Genomic DNA, 24,734 nt, shown 5'->3' with positions numbered 1-24,734 from the left:
AGCATTAAGAAATCATTTGTCATTTACTTCCACTGTCCGTCTATGAAAGGACATTTTAATACCCCTAAAGCAGAAAGGTAGGTTCCGTATCATAATTAACACAACCACTCACTCAAAAGTTGATATTGAATAGCCCCAAAGTGAAAATAACCTAAATGTCCATCAACTGGTGAAAGGATAAACAAAATGGGGTGTATCCATATAATGGAATAATACTTGTCAATAAAAAGGAATGAAATACGGCACAGGCTATGACATGAATGAACCTTAAAAACATTATGCTTAGTGAAAGAAGCCCACTGCCAAAGATCACATATGGGATGACTCCATTTGTAGGGAATGTCCAAATAGGTAAGTTTATAGTGACAGCAAATAGGTTAGTAGTCATCAGTGGGGGAGTGGGGGTTGGGGGTAGAGGGGTCAGGGGAGTGGGATAGGGAGAAATAGCGAGTGACTGCTAATGAAATCTAAAATTGATTGTGGTGATGGTTGCACAACTCTGTAAATATACTGAAAACCACTGAATTGTACACTTTAAATGGGTAAGTTTTATGATATGTAAATTATATTGCAATAAAGCTGGTATGTGTATTTTTATGAGTAAATATTTTGAGCACCTCCTATGAGCCAGGCACTTTTCTAGGCAATGGGGACGTGGCAATGAGTACACCAGACCCCCCACCCCCAATATCCTTGTCTTCATGAGCTGACATTCTCATGGGGGAGACAGTAATAAACTAGGTAAAAAATAAGTGAAATATAAAGTATGTTAGATGGTGATAAGTGCTTTAGAGAAGAATAAAGGAGGAAGGAGATGGGGATGTGCAATTTTAAATAGGATGGGCAGGGAAGGCCACCCTGAGGAGACCTTTGAACAGAGACTCAAAGGAAATGAGAGAAGCAAACCATTTGAGTATCTGAGGGAGGAATGTTCCAGAAATATACAACAACAAATGCAAAGATGGAAATCTCCCTGGCAAGTTTCAGGAACAGGGAGGAGGCCAGTGTCGCCAGAGCCATGGAGGGTTCTGAGTGGAGGAGGGACATGGTCTGACTCATATTCTAGCAGGATTTCCCTCACTGTGTGTGTGTGTGTGGAGAATGGGCTGTAGAGGGGTGGTGTGTATTGAATGTGTCCCCCAAAGTTTCATGTATTAGACACTTAATCCTCACTTGACAGTGTTAAGAGGGTGGGAAATCCTGTTACTGTACTTGAAGGATGGGGCCTTTAAGAGATGATTAGATTGTAAGGATTGTACTCATGAATGGATTGATCCATTCATGGAGTAATGGGCATGGTCCTGATGGCTTTAAAAGGAGAGCAAATGAGAAGCTTAGTGCTCTCTCTCTCTTGCTCATGCCATTTGCCATGTGACACCCTGTGTGACTGTAGAGCTACCACCAAGAACAAGGCCCTCACCAGATGTGTTCCCTGGACTTTGGACTTCCCAGCCTCCAAAACTGTAAGCAATAAATACTGTTTCTTTACAAATTACTCAGTTTCAGGTATTTCTATTATAAGCAACAGAAACAGACTAATATGGGGGGGGGGGCAGGGAGGCCACAACCATCCAGGCAAGGTCTTGGCCCACATCTGGCCAAAGAGACAACCCAACCGATGCAAATCAACACACGTGCAGTGTCAGGTACTGAAAGGGCTGTAAAGATGAGCAACAAGCCCTATGTGATGTGATGTTCACTCAGAGGTGGAGATGCCCATGGCCTTGGAGATAGGCAGGGAAGGTATCCAGGCAGGTGGCAATGTTAGCTGAGGTTAAAATGAGAAGTAGCTGGCTTTGCAAAGAACTAGGGGAAGAACATTCCAGGCAAAAGAGAGCACATGCAAAGACCCTAAACAGGCAAGGAGCTTGGTGTGTTTGAGAAGCAGTGAGCACCCAAGTGAGGCTGAGGCTGGGAGAGGGGTGCGGGAGGTCTTGGGGAGCAGGCTTCATCAGCCATGGCGAGGAGGCTGGGCTTTGTGCTAAGTACCCTGGGAAGCCACTAGGGCGGGTGATGGGCAGGGGCTGCACAGCCTTTCTAGGATGGTCCCCTAGCAAGCCCTGCTTTAGATAGTCCAGCACTATCCTTGGACGGTGGAGTGCTTGTCAGGTATTGTCCTCAGGGAGGCTCTGAGGCCACCGCAGAAACCAAGACTTCAGAAGTCTCTAAAACAGCCTTTTACATCCCGAAGGTAAAAAATCAGACCAGCTACTCCCTTGCCTAAAATGCTTCAATGACATAAAATCCAGACACTGCCACAGATCCTTCACCTTGCAATCTTCCATCTCCTTCAACCCTCTCTTTGGCCCTAGGACCTTTGTACCTATTCTGCCTTCTACCTTTAGCTTTGAATGCTCTTCCCCATGCTCTCCCATGGCTTGCTGATTCTTTATGATTTATGAGTCATCTTCATCATCACCATCCCAGGGAGTTCTTGAGCTGAAGACATTGCCTCCTCCTGTCCAGTATTACTACTCTCCTATATTTGCTTATTTCCTTCACAGCGATGATCAATATTAGCTTATTTTTAATGTCTCTGTTTATGTCTCCTGTTTGAATGTGAGATTCAGGAGGGCAGGTTAACCTCGCCACTGCTGCATTCCCAACTGGCAACACAAGCTTGGCACCTAGTAGGTGCTCAGGAAATGTGTGCTAAATGAATGAATGGCCTTTGCCTCATCTTGGGAGCTTGTCCTTTATCATAAAGCAATGAAAAGTCATGAAGGATTATAAACAAAGGAGTGACATGGTCAGACTTGAGCCTTGAAAAGCTGGATTTGAGGAGGGATAAAACTGGGGGAGAGAGATCAGAGAGGAGGCAGATGAGATCAGGAAGAGGTGAACAAGGGTAGCGGAGAGGAGGTAGAGAGACATCGGTCCCCAAAGGCAGGAGAGTTGGATTTTAGTGAAATATTGTCTTAGGAGGATCAGTTAATCAGCTCTTGATCTTTGTGGCTTTGATTTCCTTCTTCTGCTGACTTGATCCTTTTCCATGGCATCTTGGAGTTCTCAGGCTCTTCTGTGGGGAAGAGGTATTAGTTTACCCCTAATTGCTCTGCTGGAAGCTTGTGCCTCAGCTCATCCCTGGTCTGCAAGTCATCACTGTTTGGCCACAGACCCTGAGAGTCAATGGCTTGAAAGTTCTGGCCATAAAGAGGTTCACTGGCCCACATGCAGGTTTATCTCTGAGGGACCCCTCTGATGACACCCACATTTCCTCCAGGGAGGGAGTCCAAGAGACCATGCCAGGGCTTAGCCCACAGCATTACTCCACATGTTAGGCAGTGGATGGGTGGGATGGCTGGGGATGGATGGATGGATAGACAAGCGGATGATTAAGTAGGTGGGTAGATGATTGGATATATGGGCAGATGGATGGGTAGGTGAATGGGCAGATAGATGGACAGGTGGAAAGACAGATGATATATAAATGGGTGGATGGATGGATAAATGGTCAAGTGGGTGGATGAATGGGTGGAAAGATGGATAGTGGATGGAATGTGTGAATGAATGACAGATAGATGGATGAGTGAACAGATGAGTTCATGGATGGATGGGTTAGTGGGTAGATGGGTGGGTGGGTGTGTAGTTGGATAGTTTGGTGGTTGAGTATATGGATGGATGAGGGAATAGTTAGGTCGATGGATAGGTGACAGGCAAAAGAATGGATAGGGAAATGGATAAATATTGGGATTGGTCAGAAAACCAGACTTACCCATTTCCTGGAACTTGAGCCACGAAACCCAGGTCTTGATAAAGACAGTCAGGCTAGCAGAGAATAGACAGGTGCTAGAAGTAGACATCTGCTCACTCGAGGATCATCCAACAACAGCTCATAGGTCTTATTATTAGAAAATTTAACCCAAGGATGACAGAGCTAGAAAGAATCTTAGATGAGGTCAGATACATACAAAGCATTTAGTACAGTGCCTGGTATATAGTAAGTGCTCAATCAATGTCAGCTGCTATTATTGTGGTTACTAGTATTACTACTACTGTTATATTAATGAGTACTTACTGGTGTTAGGCAAGGTGCAAAGCACTATATATGCATTATCTCATTAGTCCTCCCCCCAACCCTGTGAAATAGATTCTATCATTATCCACATTTTTACTCATGATCATGATTATTACTACTGGGTGTGACAAAAGAGGAACAAGCAAGAAGACTGGAGTCCAAGTAGAAGGAAAATTCCCTGGGGCTGCTGGAGCTTTGTCTGGGCAAGGCCTCAGCAAAGAGCAGTTGTCCTAAGTGACATCCACTCAGAGATGTAATGATTCCCCTCGAGCCTTTAGGTACCCAATTATTCCTATCCAGGAATTCACGGGGGTGGGAGGGATTAATTAGCCTTGCTTGGTGCTCAGATGTGCTGAAAAACCTGAGTAGGATACTCAGTGGGATTATAAATAAATGATGGCTCGTGTTATGGAGTCCAAGAGAAAAAAAATGTAACTTCAAATGGATGCATCTCTTGCCAGCACCTTTTAAATGGGATCTCACTTGTATTTACATGGATGAATTGGGATGACGTGACCTCACTCAGCCTCGAAGAAAAACCTCAACACCTCTCAGCAGGACATCTGCGGAGAGGGCCTGAGCAGAAGACATTTTGAAAGAGCATTGGCCTGGGTGACCAGGTGTTGGTACTTACCTGCCCACTTGCTGGTTGACCGGTGGGATACTGTTTCCCTCTGTGAGCTTTTTAGTTTTCTCATCTTTAAATGAGATGATTGTACCTGAGATCTCATTGGCTGGGGTGTCCCTTCTCTATAAACTATTCTGAGTTTTACTATTCTTTTTGCTCTATTTCCTCTAAGTGTATGTTCTTCTCAAGTTGATGAGAAACTTCTGGTCAGTGGAGAAAGGATTGTAACTGTTAAGCTCTTTTGGATATAGATGACAGAATGACAACTCAATCTGGCTTAGGGTATTTACTAGCTCACGTAACTGGAAAATCTAATGGGCCTCCCTTCAGGCATTGCTGGATCCAGGAACTCTAATAATATTGTCAGGACTCAGTATCTCAATCTCTGGGCTCTACTTTCTACTGCAAAGGCTTTATTTCCACGTAGTCTCTCCTCTAGAAAATTGTAAGAAATGAAGGCCATGTGTCTTCAAATAATAGTCTTTTCATTTAGAAAATAAAAATTCTAAATAAGGAACTGGGCACAGAGTGGGGAAACAGAGAGAGGCAAGACAACCTCTTTGGACTTCCTTGGCCTTTACATGCAAGGAGCAGAGACAAGTTTATACCAGGACCAGGCAGGTAACATAAATAAGAAAAGTGACTTGAGTGAGGAATGTTAGGGAGAGGTGGAGACTGTAGCAAACAAGAGCATGCCTTAAAGGGGACAGCTGTGACTCAGAAAGGCAGACACTGCTCTGTTCTAGCCATAACTACCATGCCACACATGAATGTGGTAGCATTGTTAATCAGATCCTCTCGCTTTTCTAGAGAAGCCAGAAGTCCGTATCTTTATGTTAACTCCCCTGATATTGAAATATCGACTCAAAATTTAAGCAGTGCTGTGATGGCCAAACAACACTAGTTCACAGACCACTAGCTAGCTCATAACCTCTGCTATTCAGCATAGACAATTGCCCAGAGAGCTGGAACACTGCTTACATCCTAGCCATTTCTTTGAAGAAGTTATATACAAACATCAGTTTAACTGACATTGTGACTGTAAATAATCTCGGGGATGTCCTCATTGAAGGCTTAGAGTCGGGGAGGAGGCAGTAAGAGAGCTCTTTGTCAATTTCATTCTGTGTACCTTGCCCCTACCAATAAGACTGGATAACACTGGGGTCAGATATGTGTCTTATTCATAAGTTTCTTATACGGCCTCATGTAAGGCGGTTTATTTATTCATTCAAAAGTAGTTACTGCATAGTGAAAATGTCCATACTACCCAAAGTGATATACAAATTCAATGCAATCCCCATCAAAATTCCAAAGACATTTTTCTCAGAAATGGAAAAAACTATTCAGACATTTATATGGAACAATAAAAGACCACGAATAGCCAAAGCAATGCTGAGCAAAAAAAATAAAGCTGGAGGCATAACACTACCTGACTTTAAGCTATACTACAAAGCTATAATAACCAAAACAGTATGGTACTGGCATAAAAACAGACACACTGACCAATGGAATAGAATAGAGAATCCAGAAATCAACCCACACACTTACTGCCATCTGATCTTTGACAAAGGCACCAAGCCTATTCACTGGGGAAGGGACTGCCTCTTCAGCAAGTGGTGCTGGGATAACTGGATATCGATATGCAGGAGAATGAAACTAGATCCATACCTCTCACCGTATACTAAAATCAACTCAAAATGGATTAAGGATTTAAATATACACCCTGAGACAATAAAACTTCTTAAAGAAAACATAGGGGAAACACTTCAGGAAATAGGACTGGGCACAGACTTCATGAATACGACCCCAAAAGCACGGGCAACCAAAGGAAAAATAAACAAATGGGATTATATCAAACTAAAAAGCTTCTGCACAGCAAAAGAAACAATTAAAAGAGTTAAAAGACAACCAACAGAGTGGGAGAAAATATTTGCAAAATATACATCTGACAAAGGATTAATATCCAGAATATATAAGGAACTCAAACAACTTTACAAGAAGAAAACAAGCAACCCAATTAAAAAATGGGCAAAAGAGCTAAGTAGGCATTTCTCTAAGGAAGATATCCAAATGGCCAACAGACATATGAAAAAATGCTCAACATCACTCAGCATCCGGGAAATGCAAATCAAAACCACATTGAGATACCATCTAACCCCAGTTAGGATGGCTAAAATCCAAAAGACTATGAACGATAAATGCTGGCGAGGCTGCGGAGAAAAAGGAACTCTCATACATTGTTGGTGGGACTGCAAAATGGTGCAGCCTCTATGGAAAATGGTATGAAGGTTCCTTAAACAATTGCAAATAGATCTACCATACGACCCAGCCATCCCAGTGTTGGGAATATACCCAGAGGAATGGAAATCATCAAGTCGAAGGTATACCTGTTCCCCAATGTTCATCGCAGCACTCTTTACAATAGCCAAGAGTTGGAACCAGCCCAAATGCCCATCATCAGATGAGTGGATACGGAAAATGTGGTACATCTACACAATGGAATACTACTCAGCTATAAAAACGAATGAAATACTGCCATTTGCAACAACATGGATGGACCTCGAGAGAATTATATTAAGTGAAACAAGTCAGGCACAGAAAGAGAAATACCACATGTTCTCACTTATTGGTGGGAGCTAAAAATTAATATATAAATTCACACACACACATACACACATACACACACAAACCGGGGGGGGGGGGAAGAAGATATAACAACCACAATTATTTGAAGTTGATACAACAAACAAACAGAAAGGACATGGTTGGGGGGGAGGGGGGGAGGGAGAAGGGAGGGAGGTTTTGGTGATGGGGAGCATTAATCAGCTACAATGTATATCGACAAAATAAAATTTAAAAAAAAAAATAAATAAAATTGGCTTTGAGACAAATAAAAAAAAAAAAAAAAAAAAGTAGTTACTGAACAGTTTCTTTGTACCAGGGATTGAGCTGGGTGCTGGGGAACAGTGTGGCAGACACTGTTGGATGCCTACTCAACTTCCATCTTAACTCGCTTCCTCTTTATTAGAGGAAATTCAATTTTGTATAGGTGGTAACAAACCCAGTCCTACAGGTGAATCCTGTTCCCTTTGTTGTGATTGGTTTAGGGGTGATTATATGACCCAGTTCTGAGGAATGAGATGGTAGGGAAGGTTAGCAGTGGATGGAGGATTACCAAAAAGAGAGAGAAGCAGGACAGGAGAGTTATTTTTGGCCACCCTGGTCACCTCCTTCTTGTCTTTGAATATGGTCTTATGAAGACTAATGCCTGGTGTGATAGCAGCTGTTTTGTAACTATGAGGCATCAAACATGGGGAAAAAGAGCCCATACATTGAGGAATGCAGAGCAAAATGGTGGAGATACTTGGTCCTTGATAACACAGTTGATCTGCTGAATCAACTCTCATACTACCCTCCTCCTAACTTTTTATGTGAGATAACTAAATATCCTTATTCTTTAAGCCCCTATTAGTTGAACATTCTCATATTTGAGATGAGCAAGACAGACCAGCTCCTGCCCTTAGGTAATCTACAATTTACCAGATAATGAGAGCTAGTGACGATTAAGTGCTTTCTATAAATTCCTCATAATAACCTCATAAAACAGATTCTTTCTTTATTACCACCTTCATCTTACAGATGAGAAAACTGAGGCTCAGATAGGTTAGGCTATTTACCCAAGGTCACTCTGCAAGTAAGTCATGGCACCAGTCATTCTGACTCCAGAACTCTCTCTCTGAGCCACTAGGTCACACTGCCATCCTGAGTAATTTTGCACAAATCATTGTTAACTAAATGAATGGAGATGTAGTAGTAACAATATGGCTCTTTGCTAAAACGTGGCAGTTCTGTTCTCATTGTCTGCATTTCCAAAATCCAGTTGTATCCTGATGTTCTTTATCTGAATCTGGAGCCAGACTTTGCAGGAATCAGGAGAAAATGTGAATGATGTGGAATGTCTAGCACCAGCCTTGGGTTTGGGGAAGAATCTCCCATCAGAGACATGTGGCTGCACAATTGGCTGCTCATCCCCACTTCACCATCATCCCAGTCCTGGGCTATTGCAGAAGTCTCATTATGAGTTTTCCTGCTACCATCTTTTGTCCCTCAACACTTCATAGTGCACATAGTAGCTAGAGGAATCACTTCAAAACATATATCAGTGTGTGGGACTTCCCTGCTTAAAACTCTACCATGGTTTCCCATCACAAATGGAAAAAACTCAAACTCCTTCCTTAACCTTGAGAATAAAATCTCATCAAGGCTCTGCGTGGCCTGGTCTTGGTATCTATCTGTTCTTAGAACACACAAAGCTGATTTCTACCTTTGCTCTTGCTGTTCTCCTGCCTGTATCTCCTTCCTCAGAACTTGACATGGTTGGTGTCTCCCTACCCTCAGGTTCTCAGCTTGGATATATCACCTCCTCCAGGAAGCCTTCCCTGACTACCCTACCTAAAGTTTCTGATGCCTCTCTTGGTTATGCTTTATCACTTTCTCCTGTTTACTTTTTTTCATTGCATTTATCACAATCTGACTGATCTGATTTCCTTATTTACTTGCTTATTGACTAGATCAATGGGGATGAGGAGCACAGGCAATTTATAGAATAAGAGAACAACGAACATACGAAGAGAATCTCAGACTCATTAGTAATCAGAGAAATGCAAATTTAAACACACCGACATGTTACTTTACACATGTTAGACTGTCAAAACTTAAATACCAGGATAATGACAAATGTTGGCAGGGATGTGGGGCTGTAGAAACCCCCAAGCACTGCTGGTGAGATGCAGCCCAAAGCAGGCATTTGTAGGAAGACCTGGGCATACTTAGTTGAATTAAGTATATATACACTCTACGATGCATCAGTGCCAAACCTGTAGGAAATATTTTTAAAAAATCATCACACTGGCCCATAAGCAGACATGTGGGAGGAGGCTTATGGATGCATTTGTTGTGGTTGGAGTTGGAGGTCATCTAGGTGACCATGTAGGGGGTGGATAGTGGAGAGAGGACATGCATCATCACAGACAACTGTGCAGCTATGAGGAGCAGTGGGCTGGTATGCCCATGGCAACAAGGGTGAATCTTAGAGAATAATAAGAAACAGAATGCATCTATAACACAAACCATATATGTAAGTCTAAAAATGAGGGCCGGCCTGTGGCTCACTTAGGAGAGTGCAGTGCTGATAACACCAAGGCCACGGGTTCAGATCCTATATAGGGATGGCCGGTTCGCTCACTGACTGAGCGTGGTGCTGACAACACCAAGTCAAGGGTTAAGATCCCCTTACTGGTCATCTTTAAAAAAAAAAAAAAAAAGAACACAAAACTTCTAACACATTATTCAAGAACTCATACAAACAAAGCAATGTATAGTAAGCACATGACAACTGTTGCCTGTGGGGTACGGAGGGCAGTGGGAGGGGAATGGTGATAAAAGGAAAAACAGAAATGAATTAAAAAATAGAGAAGAAAAACACCTATCAGGTTTTCTGTCCTGCTCCTGGCTTTAGCTAGAGAGGTGTGTAGCTCCATGAGGACAAGGACTATGTCAATTATCTGCCCCAATTCCCAGTGCTGATGTCCATGCTAGGGACATAGTAGATGCTCAGTAAACACTTGGAATGATTCCACGAATCAGTAAATGAATCTATGGATGAACGAATTTGCAGCAAGGCTGCTTTGGTATCTGGATAGCCCATTGATTTTGGCGTCACACAAAGAGATTTCTATCCAGGTTGTGCCAGCCACTTTCCAGCAAGATGATGGGTAAGATTCCTTCCCTCTGAGCTTCGATTTCCACATCTGTAAGAAACCCCATTTATTATGAACCTTCAGAGGACTATTTGTAGCAGGTACTCAGCAAACATTCATCGCCACTCCTTGGCTAAGCAGAGTGGAGCAGGAAGGCACTTCTGGGTGTCATTTTAGCTGTATTCTGCTGTAATGTCTGGCAATGTCACCATTGTAGAGTCAGTTTTTCCCTCTTGTCAGGAAGGCTTTATTGTTTTCTGCAGTCTTCCATGGAAATGCCCAGACCTCTGGCAGGAGGTTACTTTCAGCAGCCTATGCTTAGAAAATCCTCAAATATTACCTTTGAAATATATTCTGTCTGTCCACGCCTCCCCACCTCCACTACCATCACCCTGAACCAGCTGCCATCATCTGCTGCCTGGACAACTTCAACAGCTTCCTTACCAGTCTCCCTACTTCCACTTCCAGATCACTTCCAGAGTGATCCTGAGTCTGACCTAAGTCTCCCTCTGCTCAGATCTTCCAATGGCTTCCATCTACCTCACTAGATCAAAGCCAAAGTTCTTGCCATGGCCTATATGAGCCCACACGATCCACTCCCCCCACCCCATCATGGTCCCTCCTGCTTCTTCTGTTCCAGCCTCTCTGATTGTCTTGCCATTTCAACATAGCTCACCACTCCCTCTCTCCTCCCCAGGGCATTTGCACTTGCTGTTCCCTCTGCCTGGAATGCCCTTCCCCCATTCTCTCCATGGCTAGTCCCTTCTTATCTTTAAAGTCTCTGCTCACCTCTTACAAGAGGCCCTCTTTGACTACCCTGTGTAAAGCTATCATCTTAGTCTCTTTCAATCCCATCACGATATTCTTTCTATTTCCTCTATAACACTGTCATGGTCTGAAACTTTCTCACGTTTTAAAATTTGCTCTTTTAGTTGCCTATCTTCCTCCACCGATCTACAAACTCAGAGAGGAGGGCAGGGCTGAATCAGGGCATCAGATCAGAAAGTTTAGGTTTTAGACTAAAGCAGGCGAAAGTCTGGGAAGGTTTTAAGCAGGTGAGAGACATGATCTGATTTATGAAACGTAACAATTGTTCTGGAGGCCATGGGGAGAATGAACTGTAGGATGCAAAGGTGGGGGCGGGAACAGGGAGGAGGTTGCAGAGAGACAACAGTCATGATGATGGAAACGACCAGAAGCGGACAGGTTAAAAATATATGGTAATATTACATGCAACTCTGTGGGAATGAATCTCTTTATTTTATTTTTTGTTTATATATATTTTTAATTTATAGAGAAATATTATTTATTTCTTACAGTTTTGGAGTCTGGGAATTCCGTGGACCACAGCGTGCATCTGGTGAGGTCCTTCTGCCTGGGAACTGTCTACAGGGTCTCGTGGTGATGCAGGGTAACATATGGTGAGAATCTGAATCCCTTAATTTTAGAAATAAGCAAAACGGCTAGAGAGGGGAAGGACCTTAGCTTGGGCACTGTGTCTTTTTCAGTTTTTCTCCTCCAGGGCAGGAGGCTTGCTGCTATACCCCAGCACCTATTTACCTATCATGCAGTAAACAAATGTTTGAAAGAATAAGTGAGTGGACATAGGGCCCAACTGTGGCATCCTTAGGGAGGCCTTGCCTGCCTTTCCAGGTAAATCCTCTGGTTCTGTATCAATTTCTGAGATGATTTGATGGATCCTGCCTCCCCCACTGGACAGGGATCCCAGGGGAGATTGTTTCCTTCACTGAGCCTGGCACTGAGCCTGGCACTCAGTCCAACACACCAGAAGCTCTCAATAACCAGCTGTCCAACTTAACATGAATGAATGAATGAATGAATTGATTAATTAATTAATCACCAGGCTATATAAACTAGCTCACTCTTCACTCTCTCCTCCCCTCACCTTGCTTTCCTTTTCTTCTTAGCAGTTACCAACTCCTGCCACACGGTACATTTATCTGTCTATGTGTTCATTGTCCATTTCCCCCATTACAATCTAGAATTCCATTCCAGAATTAGATCTTAGAATCTAGAATGGATGCTCATGAAAGGAAGGGCTATTTAAAATTGCAATCTGCCCTCCTCCCAACTCTCTAATTCTCTCCTCTGTTTAGTTATTTCTCCCAGCGCTTATCACCGTCTGACGTATTCCTTCACTTTTTTGTTTATGATCTGTCTGCAGTCAGTTCCACAAGGGCCGGATGTTTGTATTTGGTTCACAGCTGTAGCTCAGACGCCTTATTATAGTGTTCTGCACACAGTAGGCGCTCAACTCAGGTTGTTGACAAGAGGAAGGAAGGTTGATCGCGAGGCGGGCTGCGGAGGTAGCCCAGGAAGGAAGGGCCTGACGGCCAAGTACGCATCCTTCGCCCGAGCCCCCGGCCCGCCCCCGGCTCCCCCAGCCTCACCCGCAGGCTGGCCGGGCAGGCAGGAGTTAAGCAGCGTGCGCGCTTCCGACCCGCAGGTGGCGCCATCCCGCCTCGGTGCCCGACTCCGGGCGCTCCGAAGTGCGGGACAGAATCGCAGCGAGCGCGGAGCCGAAGCTCAGCCCCGACTTGTTGATCTTGCCCAGGCAGCCTCCTCCGCCGCCGCCGCAGAAGCAAAAGGAGGAGGAGGTGGAGGAGGCGCCGTTGGATCACGGTCCTGTCCCCCGCGCCCCCAGCGCCCGCCGGCGCCCGCCGGCGCCCTCCGCCTAGCAGAGCGCGCCCCGGCCCCGCGTCGCCTGCAGCCCGGGCGCGTCGCCTGCCCGGCCGGGGTAGGCCGAGCGCAGCCTGGCCCCGGGACCGCCGCTGCCCGCGGGCGGGGGCGCCCGGGCGGCCGGGACGATGCACGGTCCCTGGCCCCGGGAGGCGGCCGCCTTGGGGGTGAGTGTTGGCGCGTATGGCCTGCGGCGGGGACACGAGCAGGGGGCTCGACTGCCGCGGCTCGGCCTGTTGGTCTGCCCGGGCTCCGCGGCTCCAGGCTGGGGGGACCGGCAGGGGATGTGGCCTGGGGAGGCACGCGATCCCCATTCTGGGGAGAGGGGCGAGGGCATGCGCCGTACATGCCGGGGGGAGGGGGCCTCAGGGAAACCCCCCGAAATCACCAGTGCGCGGCGGGAGGAGGGCACGTTTTGAAAAGGCCGGAAAATTCAGCTCGTTTCCCCGCCTCCCACCTCCCCCACCCCTTCCCTTCCAAGCCCGGGGAAAGGCGCAGAACCCGGAGTTATAAAAAGCCATCGCAGGAGAGGAACAGGGAGGAGGAGGTGGAGGAGGTGGAGGAGGAGCGAGGAAGGAGAGAGGGGAGGACGGAGCAGGCGGATCCCAAGGACTCTGCGCGCCCCCCGTGCAGTAGGGTAGGGGGCGCAGAGGGAGGGGCGGGACCCCGAGGAAAGCACGTCTTAGCGTCTTCGAGGCTCACCTTATCGCTGGAGCAAACTCAGGAGGTGCTCAGGTGGTTTGGGGAGATGGGTCGCTCCAGGACAAGGGGCTGTTGTGACCTCCGACAGGTGGGCACCTGGAATCCCCCTGGATCCCCATCCCCTCCGATTTTTTAAGATTTAGAAAAAGCAGACCTGATACCATCGCTCTAGCCTCCCCCCCCCATCTGATTGCCTCGAGCTGGGGGAGGGGTAAGATGAGAATTCGTGTGGAAAAAAGAAAGTTTTTCATGTAGAGCCCCTTTGGCGAGGCCAGGTTCGGGACTCGAGGGGGAGACTCACGAAGAGAGTTTCAGCACTCGAAGGGGCGGACAGCGCCCCGAGCCGCGGGGTGCGCCCGGGCTGCGGAAGCCCGGGGTGGGGCCTCCCGGGTTCCCGGGGCATCTCTTGGGGCCCTCTCCCCGCCCCGAAGGGCGGCCCCTCCCTTCACCTATGGGGTGGGGCGGGCTTCAGCACCGGCTGGAGGGACAGCGCCCGGCTGCCCCACGCCCCTGAGCAGCTTAAGCGCCAGGAAGGTCAAGGCCGGCTGGGACTCCGTGGAGAGGTGAGGAGGGGCCATGCGCAGCTCTCCGTTTGCTGACCCGCCTCCGCTTTCGCTTTCTGCCTCGCAGCCCTCGGGATGGAGGTGAGAAGACGGCGGTGACGCGCGCCCGCGCGGCCCCCTGAACCCCCTGCAGCCCACAGCGCTCCCTGCCCCCCTCCCCCGTGGCAGCGGGCCTTGCCGTCGAGTGACAGCGGCCTGGGGGGGCGGGGGGGGCGGGGGCGGCCGGACCAGCGATGCCGGCGGGCATGACGAAGCATGGCTCCCGCTCCACCAGCTCGCTGCCGCCCGAGCCCATGGAGATTGTGCGCAGCAAGGCGTGCTCACGGCGCGTCCGCCTCAACGTCGGGGGGCTGGCGCACGAGGTGCTCTGGCGCACCCTGGACCGCCTGCCCCGCACGCGGCTGGGCAAGCTCCGCGACTGCAACACGCACGACTCCCTGCTCGAGGTGTGCGACGACTACAGCCTCGACGACAACGAGTACTTCTTTGACCGCCACCCGGGCGCCTTTACCTCTATCCTCAACTTCTACCGCACCGGGCGACTGCATATGATGGAGGAGATGTGCGCTCTCAGCTTCAGCCAAGAGCTCGACTACTGGGGCATCGACGAGATCTACCTGGAGTCCTGCTGCCAGGCCCGCTACCACCAGAAGAAGGAGCAGATGAACGAGGAGCTTAAGCGCGAGGCTGAGACCCTACGGGAAAGGGAGGGCGAGGAGTTCGATAACACGTGCTGCGCAGAGAAGAGGAAAAAACTCTGGGACCTGCTGGAGAAGCCAAATTCCTCCGTGGCTGCTAAGGTGAGTCTGGGATCTGGGGGCTGCCGGGCTGGGGGCTCTGACTGTGTCCCCAGATTGAGGGCTACAGCTGGGGGACTCTGGCTTAGATACCGAAGATGAAGATCAGTAATGGGGAGGGGCTATGGTGGAGTCCCCAGAGATGAGGACCACCCCCACTCTGACTTTTCCTATGTGGCATTGGTTACCCATCTCTTTATTAGTCAATACTTTATACCTCTGCTTTGTTGGAGAAAAGGATTTACAGGGGCATATAAGAAGCATGGCAAGAGGATGCACACTGAAAAATAAGAGGGAGCGCAGAGACACAATAGAGCCTTGCTGAGATAGAATAGAATTGAGTTTGGTTCCTTGTGAAGTCCCAGACCCAGGCTGGAGTGGGTCGCCCTGTGATGTTAATACTTATCCTTATATGTGTAACCACACTTTGCCCCAGGAAGAGAATAAAGGCAGCTTATGAAGTGCTTGGAGGATGATGAGATACTGTCAGGTAGTTCTAACACAAGTAAGGAAAACGAGGCAAGGGGACTTGGGTCGGTTGGACATGCATGATGCATGCAGTGGGCTGTGGATGCTTTGGGGGTAGGGGCCACCCCTAGTTATTTATTTATTTGGTGAGTTATTCCAAGAATGATTTGATACAGCTTGTAAAGATGCTTTGGCTTTTGGAAGAAGATGTAAATTTCAAACTAGGAGAGAAAAATGAGGCAATGTGAAAAATAGAGGAAGAGGAGGTGGAGGCAGCAATCACACAAGACGGGTTGGGGAGTCCTGTGTGCTGCTGGGTAAATAAAGGTCAAGGTGGTAAGGGACCGAGAGAGGCTTGGACTGGGGGCCAGGGTAGGGCAGGAGGTCACTGGGTGATGAGCAACTTTTCTGTGTCAGGCTGGGATTCAGGTTGCCTGGGAGAGATGGAGCCCATCTTCACGTGGCCAGTGTGCAGGGTTTCAGGAGTACACGACAACACAGTGTGTTCAGGGGTACAAAAGAGGCCATGTGATGCCCAGGGGGAGCCAAGAGAAGAGAGGTGTTGATATTGAAATCCTGCAAGAACAAGCTAGGAGAGACATAGAGAGTGGAACTCATTCTCTTGAGAGTAGGGCCTGAAAAAGGAGGCAGATAAATAGATTCATGGCAAAAGGAAAAGGGAAGGAGGGCGTCTGTATCCAGCCATAATTTACTGGCTAGGGTTGGTTCCTTTCCAACTCGGCCTCTCATTGTGGAGTCTCTGTGGCTCAGCTGGCCCCTCACTGAAGGACCACCTGCAGGTCCTGGACTGAAGGAGACACTGTGGGGTCCTTTCCCCAGATCTGGCTGCCTGAGGAAAGGCCTCTGAGAGCGAATGCAGGAGAGGATGGCAGGTAGGAGGGTCAGGGGAGCCCCATGTATTTTTTCTCTTTCCTTTCAATCCTAAAGAGGATGCAGAGGTTCCTGAGCCTGATTTCCTCCTCTGAGGCTATGGGCTGTCTCTGTCCATAATCCTGCCCCAGATTTCATGTCCAAAAAGCCTTCCTCTTAAGACAGTCACTCACCCTTAACCGGCTTAGGATCAACAGACTTATTTTGCTATTTCCAGGCCTGACACAGGTTCCACCACTGCACACCCCATGTAGGCCAAAATAAGACTCACCCTCCCTGTCCCGTCCCTAAGACCTGAGAGCAAGGGGCAGGGAACGGGAGGGTTTGACCTCCTGGGAGAAGAAGCAGACAAAGGGCTGTGTTTGGGTTGGTGTCTGGCAGCAAGGTGCAGGCGCTCAGGCTTGCAAGAGGCACTGTTTGGGAATAAACAGCCTCTTCTCTCCCTCGGGTTAATCCGCTTGCAGGGACAAGCCTTGTGACCTCTCAGTGATCCCAGGCTGGGGCTGCCGGCTCACATTCCTGGCAGATGGACGTCTAGGATTTTCTGCAGCCAGAGCTGAAATGGGCAGGCAGGCAGGCAGGCTCATCAGTCCTAAGTCTAGAAATCTTGACTGCCATTGACCAGACACGGTGTGTGGAGTGTAACAACACAACACTCTGTTATTATACTGCCTTTCACAAATAGTGAAGCTCAAAGAGGGTAAGTAACTTGCCTAAGGTCACATAGCCGGCAGACAGGAGGAGCCACAAGTCCAAGCCTGAGTGTTCCTTCCTTAACGATTAAGTGCTACAGCCTCTCCCCAGTCTTCCTGCTTCCACTGTTGCCCCCTGCAACCCATTTCCCACATAACAGCCAAAGTGAGCTTTTCAGAATGTACATTGGATCACATTATTCATCTGCTTAAAATCCTCTAGAGGTTTCCCATCACACTCAGAATAAAATCCAGACTTTCCATCATGGCGCACGAGGCCTACAGAATCTGGCCCTCGTGACCTCTCCAAGCTGATCTCCTCCACTCTTCTCCGGTTCACTCAGTTCTTGCCCCACTGGCCTCCTTGCTGGTCCCTAAACAGGCTAGGATTTATCCTACCTCAGACCTTTGCACTTGCCGGTCCTGCTGCCTCAAATGCTTTTCCCCAGATTGTCCCATGGCCACCCCCTTCTCCTCATTCCTCCAAGAGAGTTCCTTAACCCCTGGCTAAAACACCCTCCTTCCCCTCACTCTCTGTCACATCATGCAGTGTCTTTCCTGCATAGGTCTTAAGTGGCATCTGAAATGATATTTGCTTCCTGTGCTTCTCTGTCTCACACCCACGAGAATGTGAGCGCCATGAATCGTACGTACCCTGCTCTGTTCCCAGCGCTCATCACGGTGCCTGGCACAGAAGAGCTCCAAATAACTCCATGTGGAATGAATGAATGAATGAACCAAGCAAGCAAGCAATCAGTCAGTCACTGTGTCTCAGGGTTTGGGGATCTGTCACTCCTTCCTCACTGCCACCTGCAACCCAGTTCCCTGTGCCTCTGGTCCCCTTCAATCATCTGCACTTTGCCCACCTCATCCCCCCAACCCCCCAAGCTAGGATGCCTTGCATGTCCAAACAGTGGGAATTTCTCAGAGACCACAGAGTGAGAGGACCAAATGCAAGATCATTTCTGGGTGGCTGTGAGGTACAAAAATGACCATAACTCTTATGTTCAAAAACAAAGACAGACTTGGGCTCCTGCCCCAGCTCCATACTTTTCCCAGTTTCTGGCCTTAGGCAATTTCTTCACCTTCCAAGCCCCAGCCACCCGCCTGTAAAATGGAGATAAAAGGCCCACCTTGCAGGCCTGTCATGAAATCATGTTTGTTAAAATGTATCTCAGTGCCTAGCACATAGTAGGTTGGTAGTGATGTTATAAATTATAAGGAGCAGATTCCTTTTTCTAGGGCTGGGTGGTCTGAGTTGCCGCAAACCCTTTCCTTCTGATAGCACTACCAGGGAGGCTGAGCTGAAACTGTTAATAATTGATGGGATGTTCTGGCAACTTGGAGACAAACCAAAGCACAGGCCGTAGGCTTCACTGTCAGGAGAGTGAAAATCAAAATCCATTAGGCAAAAGGCAGTGTGATTGATTCTTGTTTGGAAGATGCGGTCAGCCCCATCCGCATGTCAGGGTTGCGGTGCTGGGGCTACCGCTGGGTTTCTGCTTTCTCAGAAAACTCTATAGGCTTTTCTCAGTAGGAGAGAGGGGGAACTGATTTGCTAGGCCAGGAGTGTCTGCATTCCCTGGAACTATCTCTGGGTTAAAGCTCTGAGATAATATTCTAATTTCCAGAGTAGCTGCTGTTTATTGTGCCAGGCACTGATTTGTGGTACTTTATATCTGCTATGTCATTGAAATCCTTCCAACAATCCAATCAGGCAGTGTGCCACTTAGGGTGCTTGGGGCTGTAAGTAACAATAGAAAACTCAAAGCAGCTTCAATAAGGAGGAAGACGCATCATCTCATATAACATGAAATTCCCAGTTAGCTGGTTTGGGGTTGAGTTAATGACCCAATGATACCATCAGGATTCTAGATTCTTTTCCTCTTGCTCCTCCAACCCCTGCAGGTGGCTTGGTCCTCAGGCTTGATGCCTCATATCACAAGATGGCTGCCCAGTTCCAGCCCTCAAATTTAGACACAGTGATGTCCAACCCATGAAGAGGGATGTTTCCTCCTATGCTCCACTTTTTTTTTTTTTTCCTGAGAGGAAAACCTTTCCCAGGAGCACCCTAGCAGTCTTCTTTTTAAATCTCATTGGCAGTGTCCAATGGGATAGGTCACATGCTCCTGATCTAGCTATAGGGGAACCTGGGAAAGCAAGTGTCTGGCATTTTCAGATGAGGTAGGGAATGGATTGCATGAGTGGAATTTAGACCCTTTATAGAAGAGGAATAAAGGCTGTGAGAAGTGGAGTCACTTGCCTGAGCTCACACAGCTTAAAGCTCAGTAAATATTTGTTGCAGGGATGAAATGGCAGAGCCAAGGTTTTAACCCATATTGTCTGGTTCCTAAGCCTGTGTTTCCAAATCCTGGAATCTTGGGCAGATCACTTAAGCTCTCTGAGCCTCAATGAGCTCCCTGCCAAATGGTGGTCATAGCCATGGCCACTTTGGGGGGCTGTTTTGAGATTCAGTGGGATTTCAGATGTGAATGTAATTTGCAAATGGAAAGAACTTTGCAAGTGTGAATTGTTATTATTATATTCAAAATTGGGAGTGGCCTTTATTTAGGAACAGTGGTCAGTATTTTACCCACCACAGATTTGATTAAGAATGAGCTCTGGAGTCTAATAGATGTGGATTCATTCCTTATCTCCATTGCTTACCAGGAATGTGACCTTGAGCAAGTTCTTTTCCTTCTCTGAGTTTGTTTTCTCATCTAGGAAATGGGAATTATAATGGAGATAGCCATTAGGGCCATTAGGAGATAATCCATTTTAAGAGCCTAGCCCAGTGCCTGGCACATAGGAAGCATTCAATAATGGCAGCAGTGATTATTAGTGTTATCACTGTATTCCTCTATTCTAGCTACACCCCCAGGTGCCAGCCTCTCCTATTACAGTGTTGATTGTAGGATCACTGCCTGCCTCTTTGGGATTTCATGCCTCTAGAGTGATGAGGCTTTAGCTTCTTTGACCTGATCCAGAAGGATTCATATATTATCCTTTAAAAAATGAGGGAGCCAGCTTGGAACACAGGGGACCCCTTCAGTGCTATAAGTCATCTGGCTGAGGTTCTAGCTGGCCCCAGCTCAGTCATCTTGGATGCCTGTTTTTATTTCTAGAAGATAATATGCCAGACATTCAGAATCCTAGCTGTGGGGTCACATGGACCTGGGTTTGAATCCCTTCCTTTTCCTAGGTATGGACTTTGGGAAAATTACTTAACCTCCCATAGCTTCCATTTCCTAAGCTTGGTCCTCAAGCTCGATGCCTCATATCAACAAGACGGATGCCCAGTTCCAGTCCTCAAATGTAGACACAGTGATATCCAACCCATGAAGAGGGATGTTTCCTCCTTTCCTCCACTTTTTTTTTTCCTGAGAGGAAAACTCTTCTCAGGAGCACCCTAGCAGACTTCTTTTTAAATCACATTGGCAGTGTCCCATGGGATAGGTCACATGCTCATGGTCTAGCTATAGGGGAACCTGGGAAAGCAAGTGTCTGGCATTTTCAGATGAAGGAGGGAATGAATGTTCTGGCCATTCCTTCAACAAATATTGACAGAGCATTTAGCTGTGTGAGCTCAGGCAAGTGACTTCACCTCTTAGAGCATTTATTCCTCTTCTGTAAAAGGGTCTCATCCTGAAGGTGATAACAGAACCCATCCCCAGGGTAGTCTGAAGGATTAAGTATGGTCGTGCATGTAAAGCATTGAAGCTGTGCTTGGTAAATCTAGAATCCTCATTTGATAAAGGGGAAGCCAGAAACCCAAGATGCTTAGGTGACTTGCCTGGGATCACACAGCAAGTTGGTGAAAGATCAGGGACCATTCCCAGACTTTTTTGGCCCCATGACCATTACCCCCATTTAGGGTCAGGGATCCTTCCATTCCTCCAGGAGGCTTAATGAGGACCATATTTCGGCAGCTAGTCTCAATGGTTTTGAAAGGCTACAATGGGCTGGAGAATTTGAAAACACTTAGGAAGAAAAGGTGCTGGCCAAATGAGCAGCTTGGCCAAAGATTAATTAACTGGAAGAGAATAAGCATACAATAGGCACCAAATCCATACCCAGCACTTTGTGTACTTCCCATACTTGATAGTGCCATGGATAGGAGCCCTAATTTAAGAGCAGGATCACCCAAGTTCAGAGTTTGGCTCCTGTGCTCACTAACCATGTGATCTGGAGCAAACTATTGCAGCTCTCTGTGTCCTGGTTCCTTTGGCGAACAGCAATATTGGGGCAATAGCAGTGCCTGCCTTCTTGAATCACTACCGGCATTCAATGAGTTAACACGTGCAAAGCCTTTAGGATAGGGCCTGGCATATAGAAAGCTCTCAATGACTGTTTTTTTGTTTTTACTTACCTTCTCCCTGAATCCTCCTGACAATCTTGCAAGATAAATAAGCTTCTTTTCAAAAAATTATTCTTGTGAAAGCTCACATGCTGATTATAAGCCTAGAAGCTTTCTCTGGCCACTGGAGTCCAGCAGAGGCTCCTGGTGGAGCACCCCTCAACTGCTGACTACTGGGAGAAAGTGTATAAATACCCCAGCTCGCCCACCCCGGGATGGGGCTGTAACCCAAAGGTGCCTGTTCTACACTGGCTCCCAGAGCTCCTCAGCACGATTCAGCTCCAGTTTCTCACAGCAGATACTTGCTTGAAAACATACCCTCTTTGACCTCTTTCCCTTCTCTTTCTTACATCTCTTTCCCCTACCAGGGTTTTCTGAGATCACTTTCCACATGAACCATTTGTACTCAGATCCTTGTCTTAGGATCTAGTTCTGGGGTAACCAACCCAAGACTTGTGGGAAATCTTATTTAACAAGAGTGTCTTGTTGTATTATGGGCTAAGGAGGCACCTTACAACCAAACCCCAATAGGGGATTGTCGTAAAAGAAGAAATTCAAGGACTGGTTGGGTGCAGTCAGCCTCATATCCTTCTCTTGGGTGAAATAAAAACAACGGCAGCAGTGGCCACAGCTACCACTGTGAGTGCTTACAATGCGCCTGGAACAGCACAAAGGCATTAAATGCACGATCACATCTGATTCCCACAATCACTCCATAAGGGAGGGATCACTATCCTCATCTTACAGCCATTGAAACAGGCTCAGAGAGGTGAAGTGGCTAGCTCAGGGTCACACAGCAAATGGGAGGCTGGGACAGATCCCACCCAGGACTCCCTGACTGCTGCCAATGACTTTGACCTCTGTGCCGTGCGAATGACCTTCAGGACATGAGAAGCGAGCTCCAGGAATGCCATCCCCAGTGATCCCTTTTCACGTTGGGAAAGTTCTGAGAGGTGAGAGATTTATCCAGCATTTCCCCTCTGACAGTGTTCCTGGCTTCTGATCTAGAATGACCTTGTCCCCCAAGGCTACTGGAAGGGACTGCTGGAGACACAGGTTTAGCATTAAGCATTATTTTAATAGGTAATTTAAATACATATAGTCCTAGCTTCTCCCTGAGGTGGGATATTCTTGATTTTGATGCCTCTGATAGAAGTGGGCATTGCCAGGTGGGGCCAGGGACAGGAGGAGCACCCCAGCCCCCAAAATGGGGGTGGGTAGGGTGGGAGCCAGAATTCACATATTAATATCCACACCAATTCTCCTTACATTTTTTCCCTGGAAACATAAATAAATAAGACTTAGTGCTGCCACGTGAGAGACACACTCCTATCGATCTGGGTCAAATGCCACCTCCTCTGCTTCCAGGCTGTGTGAGCCCCCTAGGAGCTTTACCTCCCAGACACTGGGAAGAGGGGACAGTGAACAGGGCACACTCACAGAGGGGTGGTTCTCAGCCCTGGCTGCACAGTAGGATCACCCATGCTCAGGACCCCCAGTTGAAACACAATCCCTAGGAGATTTTTTTTTAATTGTGGTAAAATACACATCACATGAAATTTACCATCTAAGCCATCGTTAATTGTACAGTTCAGTAGTGCTAAGTATATTCACATTGTGCAACCAATCCCCAGAACTTTTTCATCTTGCAAAATGGAAACTCTGTACTCATTAAACAGCAACCCCCCATTCCCACCCCTTGGCACCCCCCGTTCTACTTTGTCTCCATGAACTTGACTACTCTTGTATGAGATGCCTCGTGTAAGTGGGATCATACAGTATTTGTCTTGCTGTGACTGGCTTATTTCACTTAGCATAATGTCCTCCAGGTACATCCATGTAGCATGTGTCAGAATTTCTTTCCTTTTTAGAACTAAATAATATTCCATTTCATGTATATATCACATTTTGTTTAGCCATTCATCCATCAATGGACACTTGGGTTACATCCACCTTTTGGCTATTGTGAATGCTGCTGCTGTGAACATGGGGCACAAATACCTCTTCGAGACCCTGCTTTCAATTCTTTTGGGTATATACCCAGAAGTGCAATTGCTGAATCATATGGTAATTCTATTTTTAATTTTTTTGAGGAACTGCCAGACTGTTCTTCATAGCAGCTGCACCATTGTACATTCCCACCAACAGTGTACAACAGTTCCAATTTCACTACATTTTAGTCAACACTTGCTATTTTCTGGTTTTGTTTTTGTTTTTGTTTTTATAGTAGCCACCCTAGTGGGTGTGAGGTGATCTCATCATGGCTTTGATTTACATTTCCCTAGTGATAAGTGATGTTGGATATCTTTTCATGTGCTTGTTTGGCCATTTGTATGTCTTGTTTGGAGAAACATCTACTCAAGTCCTTTTCCTATTTTTAAATCGAGTTATTTGGATTTTTGTTATCATTAAGTTGTAAGAGTTCTTTATATATTCTAGCTATTACTCCCTAGTCAGATATACGATTTGCAGATATTATCTTCCATTCCATAGGTTGACTTTTCACTCTGTTGATTGTGTCCTTTGATGCACAGAAGTTTTAAATTTTGTTTAAGTCCAATTTGTCTATTTTTTATTTGGTTGTCTGTGCCTTTGGTGTCGTATCCAAGAAATCATTGCCAACTCCAATGCCATGAAGCTTTTCCCATATGTTTTCTTCTAAGAGTTCTATAGCTTTAGGTCTTATGTTTAGGTCTTTTATATGGTGTAAGGTATGGGTCCAACTTCATTTTTTTGCATGTGGACTTGCCTGTTTTCCCAACACCATTTGTTGCCCTGGATGTTTGACACCTGGGAAGGGCCCAGAAGCCCAGCCTTGGAGGACAGCCATGGGGTGGCGAGGACCAGAGGTGCTAACATGTGGGGCACCATGCACAGTGCTAGGAACAGAGGGAGTCGCCATCTGGGTCAGCTGCTGTTATAATTGTTGCTGGATATGGACAGTCCCTGATATACCCCTCGTGGCTCCACCATTCTTCTTCTGTTCGTGAAAGCTTGATGACATGCAGTGAGAGAGTGGAACACAGTGTGAGTGATGTGTCCAGAATGTGGCCACCTCTCCCACCCACAGCTGCCCTCCTGCCCCCCGTCCTCTCCCAGCTAGACCATTGCAGGAGCCTCCTCCATCTGCCGCTTCACCCTCCCATCACCACAGTGTGT

At 47.0% G+C, this 24,734-nt stretch overlaps 1 protein-coding gene across 2 annotated transcripts in view; it reads left to right on the top strand.

The window, feature by feature from the left end:
• The first annotated feature begins 13,176 nt into the window (after positions 1–13,176).
• The window catches only part of KCNB1 (potassium voltage-gated channel subfamily B member 1), a 95,769-nt gene continuing 84,211 nt past the window's right edge, over positions 13,177–24,734 (top strand). The window contains exons 1-2 of one of the 2 annotated variants that reach the window (XM_063097207.1): positions 13,177–13,272; positions 14,438–15,170. In XM_063097207.1, the coding sequence (XP_062953277.1) occupies positions 14,604–15,170 (567 nt within the window). In that variant the 5' untranslated portion in view covers positions 13,177–13,272; positions 14,438–14,603. Of the gene's footprint in view, positions 13,273–13,806; positions 13,833–14,437; positions 15,171–24,734 lie in introns of those variants that run through there. The other variant, XM_063097216.1, reaches the window with a different exon arrangement.

The sequence above is a fragment of the Cynocephalus volans genome, chromosome 1 (genome assembly GCF_027409185.1).
Source record: "Cynocephalus volans isolate mCynVol1 chromosome 1, mCynVol1.pri, whole genome shotgun sequence".
Classification (NCBI taxonomy): domain Eukaryota; kingdom Metazoa; phylum Chordata; class Mammalia; order Dermoptera; family Cynocephalidae; genus Cynocephalus; species Cynocephalus volans.
The sequence above is the reverse complement of the archived record's forward strand: the minus strand, read 5'-3'. Positions and strand labels throughout refer to the sequence as shown.